General features: G+C 43.5%; 1 protein-coding gene across 1 annotated transcript; it reads right to left on the bottom strand.

The window, feature by feature from the left end:
* Nucleotides 1–3,089: 3,089 nt before the first annotated feature.
* On the bottom strand, nt 3,090–6,638 carry LOC5573814 (putative pre-mRNA-splicing factor ATP-dependent RNA helicase DHX16). The gene is made up of 4 exons (XM_001661011.3): nt 5,252–6,638; nt 5,075–5,189; nt 3,380–4,674; nt 3,090–3,231 (listed from the first exon to the last, which is right to left on the bottom strand). The coding sequence occupies exons 1-3, from the start codon at nt 6,539–6,541 to the stop codon at nt 3,398–3,400; spliced, it is 2,682 nt and encodes an 893-aa protein (XP_001661061.2). The 5' UTR covers nt 6,542–6,638; the 3' UTR covers nt 3,090–3,231; nt 3,380–3,397.
* Nucleotides 6,639–6,965: the final 327 nt, after the last annotated feature.

Below are 6,965 nucleotides of genomic sequence, written 5' to 3'. Positions count from 1 at the left end.
AAGTTTGGAAGATCGTTCAATGCCCGGATGGTGTGAGACCGTTACAATCGAAATGGGTTTTCTGCACTAAACAAGACGAAAACGGCGTTGTCATCAGACACAAGGCAAGACTTGTAATCAAGGGTTACCTGCAGAAACCTGGATTGGACTATCAAGAGACGTATGCTCCATTGGCAAAACTCACGACGATACGGACAGTATTGGCAGTTGGCGTTCAAAAAGGGTATTACTTCCACCAGATGGATGTGAAAACAGCCTTTCTGCATGGCGAATTACGCGAGCAGATTTACATGGCGATTCCAGACGGAGTGAAGGCGAACCATGGTGAAGTGTGTCAACTGAAGAAGTCCTTTTATGGCCTTAAGGCGCAAGAAAAAATGGCACAAAAGTCAGAACTGAAAAAGCAGTTTTCTCTTTTTAAATAGACAAATCAAAGAAAATAAAAACACACAGCTCTTTTATTTGCCAAATTAAAAGGCTGTGTGTTTTTATTTTCATCAATTTGTTGTTTATAAATTAGAAATCTGCTTTTTCAGTTTTGACTTTTGTGCCATTTTTTCTTGCGCCTTAAGCAGTCGCCAAGATGTTGGAACGAGAAATTCAACAATGTCATTTTGAAGCTCGGATTCAAGAGGTCTAGACATGATTATTGTCTTTATGTGCGACTTGGAAAAACAGCCGGTGAAACCATATTCTTGGTACTTTACGTGGATGACCTACTTATAGCTGGAGCCCATTTGAGCGAAATTCAGGCCCTGAAACTGCAGCTGTCCCGTGTGTTCAATATGACCGACTGTGGAGTAGTGAAGCACTTTCTTGGGGTCAAGATCCAATACGATCAGCAAAACGGAAGAATGGAATTATCGCAGAAAGCAAATATAGCGAAGATGCTTGAAAAATTCGGTATGGCTGAATGCAATTCATCACGTAGTCCTATGGAGAAAGGTCTACAACTAAATAAAACCCAAGGTGAGCGAACCCAAGAGCCATATCGAGAGCTTCTAGGAAGTCTGATGTACACGATGATGTCGACAAGGCCGGATATCTGCTTCTCTGTTGGGTACCTTGGCAGATTTCAACAACAACCAAATCAACAGCACTGGATGGCACTCAAACGTGTCGTACGTTATTTAAAAGGAACTCAACATATAGTGATGAAATTCAAACGGTACGACCACGCGAAGCCGCTTATTGGTTTTGCTGATGCGGACTGGGCTGGTGACCGAGAAGATCGCAAGTCAGTGAGCGGATACATTTTTCAAGTCTATGGAAACACCATATCGTGGTCTAGCAAGAAACAAACAAGTGTTGCAATGTCATCGAGCGAAGCCGAACACGTTGCCTTGAGTTGTGCTGCTGCCGAAGCTATATGGTTGACAGGTATTCTGGAGGATTTAGGAGTGAAGCAAATCGAACCGGTTACGATGTTCGAAGATAATCACGGATGCATCGGTATGGCGAAAAATTTGGAGTCCAAACGAGCTAAACATATAGACATCCGATATCATTTTGTCCGTGATCACGTTGCCGAAGGGAAGCTTGACGTACGATCAATAGGAACAAAGGATCAATTGGCTGACATATGTACGAAGGCACTAGATGGTGATCGTTTTGCTACTCTCCGGAAGAATCTAGGGTTACACGATCGAGAGGGGGTGTAATCGAAGTTACCATTTGTGGCGATCGTTCAGCAACTGTGATCAAAGTTACCTTTGAAGATCTGAGCTGCCAATCTTCATCGACCTGATTTGTTATTCCTAATCAAGCCCTCATCAAGAGCAGACGTATTTTATTACAACTCTACAATAAACTGTTATTTGTTCATCAAGCTCTATTTACTACTTCCTTCCCACTTTTGAGATCCGAACAAGACCAAATCTCTTCAATAACACTATTAATTGCCGTAGCCATACATGAGGCTTGATAGAAACTCCTCTGCAATTCAAAGAGGAGGCGATTTTGCCGTTTTTCTGAGGCGAAAAAAACGAACTCAAAATTTTCAACACAGATCATCAAGCGATTCGAGTGAGAGTGCAAAAATATGCGAGGATTTTTTTCTGGTACTCTATCTTTCTTGTTGCGATGCTCACCTTTACTCACGCTTCAAAAGAACTCTTGAGCGTCCCGCCCGAACAAGACAGTCCTCGGGGATTGTGATGGCAATCTTTTTTGATGGAATTTTACTCTGGTGTATTTTGTGCTGCATCCTCCTCGCTCAATTTTTGTTGCCTCTATGTTTAGCATTTTTTCGCTCCCTAGCCAAGAGGCAAAGACAGCACGCTGCTCTAGAGTATGTCAACGAACTCTGATGATGTTGAGGAGAATTATCAAGCCTGGCGATACATAAACCAATCAACTTGCATACACTAGTGTTAAAAACTTTCAAAGACAACCAGATTATTTGGAATCGGTTGAGTATTCAAAAAGTTATGATCAAAGATGATTTTTTCTGGAAAATTCTTTTAACTAAAACTAGTTTTGATTTTCGACAAATTTGATGTTCCACAAACTTTTCATAATTTTTATTTTGAAGAGAATGATGCTAATATGTTTAAAATTGGTTGGAAAATAACACATTTATGTAGATTTTGTTGAAGGTCATAAGTTAAGGCAACAATGATGACTTTTCAGCTTGCATTTCTAAGTGATAAAAATCAATCTTGATAGTTTATATTGACTTGAAAATGTATCACTGTACACACTAACATGTATAAAATATGCTGATACTTTTTCAGCTGTGTCAGTGCAAAAACAACTGATTTTCTTTGATTCGAAATCGACAACGACGCGTACAAATTTCAATGACGGCCTACTTCGCCTTAAATTCCACTTTAAGTCACTTGCGCCACCTCTAAATCTTAATGATAAGTTTATGAGCGGAAATATGATAGAGTGAAAAATAAATGTTCCCAGAGTGGAATGATTTTTGGTTATCCCTTATCGTAACTCTAGGGAAAATAAGTGTGAGTGAAATATGTTCACGTGAGGAAGCGTTCTCCTTTCGTGCAAAAAATCGTTGATCATTGATACAAAAGTTGCCAATGATGAAACTCAAGGATACTGTCATCCGAAATAACGACATCGTAAGGTGATAGCATACAATTAGATTATATTCACCTACCTTAACTTCCTCTTCCACGCTAACTTGAATCAATCCCAGCACTGAAAATTCTCTCGCACACTAATCATTATCCCTTCAAAACAGGGACTAGATCGCAACACACTGCATTTCTGAAAGAAAAATCAAGAAGAGAATAAATCGATACATAAATTATTCTAACACAAATATTACATTGTTAGATAATGCTATACTGTCATTACTTTCAAAAAGTAGTATTCAAAGAAAGTGTACATTATAGAACCAGCATTTAGGACTTACCTTTCTTACTCTGTCTTCCTACTCAGCCAGCGTCGCCCGGCCGACCGTTTTCGGCATCTTCTTGTTGGTGGAATCCTCTAGCTCCTTCGGTTTGTAGTAATGCGGAGCCGCCTCCAGCAGCCACTTGCTCTCGATTTCGATCACCGATCTCATGTACTCCTTGGTGGTGAACACCAACTCGTGATAGAGCACCCATCTCGGGAGTTCCTCGAACAGAGCCGAGTTCGGATGGATCATCACCGTTTGGTTGTGCTTGACGGTTTTGTAGTGGCCACCCTTGGATAGCCGAGCGATATGGTAGAAATAACCGGACGTGATGGCTTTCCGGATGTTGATCGTTTCCGGCAGGCCGGAAACCATTTCGATTTCGACCCGCTGCATAAGGCCGACCAGCTGTTCTCGAACATCGCGAGCGCGTTTCATGGAACGGAATTGGATGTAGTTTTCGTAGCACCACTGTGTGCTGTAATCCGATTCGGCCCACTGATTGTAGACTTGCAGCAGACTGAGATGGTCACCATGCATATGATTGAAGTTTTTGCGCGCCGTGTCGGCGTGGATGATTTTGTCCTTCGGGCGGTAGAAGATGGCTCCGTTCACCGAGAGCATAGCAGCAATGGTGACGACCTCTTCGGAGCATTTGTACTTTTCGCTGGCGAGCAACATTTTGGCCATCATGGGATCCACCGGGAACTCAGCCATTCGTCTACCCAGCTTGGTCAGCTCACCGTGATGGTTCAAAGCACCCAGAGCATACAGCTGTTCCAAAGCCAGGACCAAAGTTTCATGAGGAGGAGGATCGAGGAAATCGAAATGCAACAGATCATTGATTCCCAACGCTTTCAGCATTAGTACGGCATTACCCAGATTGATACGTTGAATTTCCGGAACCGTGTTCTCTTCTAGCTCATGCTTGTAGGCCCAAGCTGTATACAGCCGGAAACACTTGCCAGGAGCAACGCGACCCGCTCGACCTGCTCGTTGATTGGCAGACGCCTTCGAAATCGGAACCACCATCAGAGTTTCCATTCCCGTTCGCGAGTTGAAGTTATTCTGCTTGGCGAATCCGGGGTCAATCACGTAGATGATGTTATCAATCGTTAGGGATGTCTCGGCGATGTTTGTCGCCAACACGACTTTGCGCGCGTTTGGCGGAGTCGGTTCGAAAATCTTTGCCTGCATGTCCGATGGCAGATTGGCGTAGATCGGAAGGATAAGCAATTCTTTCAGCTTGGAACCCAATCGCTTGACGCGATCCTGAAGCATCTCCTGGCAAGCTTCAATCTCTTCCTGACCTGGGAATAAGAAAAAGGTTGGGAAATGAGTTTTAATGTGATATTTGTAAGACATTCTCTTGTGCTGTGCGTACACAAGATCTCACTGTTGCCGAAAGTTTTGAAACTATTTAAAGCAATAAAAAAGTATTTTTCAGTGCTAATGTTACACATATTGATTCCTTTTGGATCTTGGTTTTGATCCGTGCCTTCGATATTTCGTTGGATTGTCTGACGTAAGTAAACTATCCATCTCGGATGCCATATCGAAGAAAAAATAAAAATCTCTAAAGGAAATCCTGGAATCGCATTTTGGAAAATTTCCAGACTAACCGATATGGAAATTCCTGGTTAGGTTGGCAATAAAATTACCAATGATTTAAGACAAAAATTAAGAAAAAAGGTATGTTTAAGTACTTACCCGTTAAAAATACAAGTATATCTCCTAGAGGCTGGGTGGCATGGATTTGCAAAACTGATACAACGCAAGCATCGATGTAGTCCGCTTCCGGCGCTTTTGTGTAATAGATGTCAACCTGAAAGATAAATAAAAACAATAAGAGTAATTGTTCCACAAAAATTAGGAGAAGATACATACCGGAAACCGACGGCCAGGAATCCTGAAAATATTAGCATCGTCAAAGAACTCCGAAAACTTTTCGGCATCCAAAGTGGCGCTCGAAATCAACAGTTTCAAATCCACCCGAAATCGTGCAATATCTTTCACCAAACCGAACAGAATGTCCGTATGAAGTGTGCGCTCGTGAGCCTCATCGATGATCATCACGCTATACGACGCCAGATCCGGTTCCGAAAGGAACTCCCGGTGCAACGTTCCATCCGTCATGTACTTGATTACTGTTCTCTCGGAGGTGCAATCCTCAAAACGAATACTGTATCCAACTTCGTTTCCCAGCTTGACACCCATTTCCTGGGCCACACGAGCCGCCACGGACATGGCCGCCACACGACGAGGCTGAGTGCAGCCAATCTTCTTGCCATCGTTGGTAAATCCAGCCTCGTAGAGATACTGCGGAATTTGGGTGGTTTTGCCGGATCCCGTTTCGCCTTCGATGATCAAAATCTGATGCTCTTTGATGGCCGCAATTAGATCCTCTTTGAATGGGTAGACCGGAAGCGATTTCTTCGTTTCTTCAATGTCCATCTTCTTCCGATCGGCTTCGGAAACCACCGGTTTCCGGTCTTTGTCCTTTGTTCCATCGAGTCGCAGGGCTTGCACGAAATCAATCTGATCGTCCAGCAGAAGTTCGTACTCTTCCTGCTGTCTAGCTTTTGCATCCTTGGATCCAAACTTATAAACTGCTGAAGCCAGCTGTTCGGCTTCCCACTTCTTCTGCTCCGCATTTGGAACCTTTTCTCGTTCATCCACTTCTACGTATTCTTCCTTGTCCCCCTTCTTGATGTCTTTGGGCATATGGTACCGCTGAACCCTTTCCAGCTCCCTAGCTTTCTCATGTTCTTTCGCGATTTGAAGCAAACTTCGCTTGTATTCCCGATCCTGCCGTTCGCGTTCGGTAATCTGCGATTCCTCAAACAAGTACTCATCGTCCAGGATGTCCGCTTCCAGCTCGGCCACTTTGTCATCTTTGCGCTTTTCCAGATACTGTCGACGCGAGTGGATTCTCAACTTTGGTAGCAACTTGTCCCGGTCCTCGGCTTCCAGCTTCAGCCGTTTGGCCGCTTCTTCGTACGCTTTCCGGCTGGTCGATTCCACCACCTTCCGGGTGCGACCTTCATCCTTTTGCTTCAGCCGTTGGGCAAATTCGTCACGTTCTTTGATATCGCGCCGACGTGCTTCCTCCTTGCTGTCCACGGAACTGTCCTCCGACGAGGACGAACTGGCTTCATGCTTCCGACGGCTGGCCATGGTTTGGCCACAAATAAAGGGAGGAAAACCGACTAAAAGTTGAATGAAAACTGCGAAACTTTACCAAAACGTTCCGTTTGTTTACCAACCGCGCACTGATGTTTGACAGATTGGTTTCAGTTCAGGGGTGTGAACAAAAATGAACAATAAAACATCGAACAGTATGGACCAATGCACGAGTTCATTATTTGACGTTTTAGCGGTGCCATGTTATTTATAGGCCAGGGGAAGTGGTTCACCTAGAGTGAATTTCTGTCAGAGAAAAAGTAGATTTTGTATGAGATTTGACAGAAAAATGAATGACAAGTTCATCCACTTCTCCTGGCCTATAGGCCAGGAGAAGTGGATGAACTTGTCATTCATTTTTCTGTCAAATCTCATACAAAATCTACTTTTTCTCTGACAGAAATTCACTCTAGGTGAA

This window comes from Aedes aegypti, chromosome 2, assembly GCF_002204515.2.
Source record: "Aedes aegypti strain LVP_AGWG chromosome 2, AaegL5.0 Primary Assembly, whole genome shotgun sequence".
NCBI lineage: Eukaryota > Metazoa > Arthropoda > Insecta > Diptera > Culicidae > Aedes > Aedes aegypti.
The sequence above is the reverse complement of the archived record's forward strand: the minus strand, read 5'-3'. Positions and strand labels throughout refer to the sequence as shown.

Excerpts from the sequence above, each read along its gene's own strand:
- LOC5573814 (XM_001661011.3), bottom strand. The coding sequence starts at position 6,541 with ATGGCCAGCCGTCGGAAGCATGAAGCCAGTTCGTCCTCGTCGGAGGAC. Across the intron at positions 5,190-5,251 it reads TTCCTGGCCGTCGGTTTCCG|GTTGACATCTATTACACAAA; the intron begins GTATGTATCTTC and ends TTTATCTTTCAG. Across the intron at positions 4,675-5,074 it reads TATACTTGTATTTTTAACGG|GTCAGGAAGAGATTGAAGCT; the intron begins GTAAGTACTTAA and ends TCTTATTCCCAG.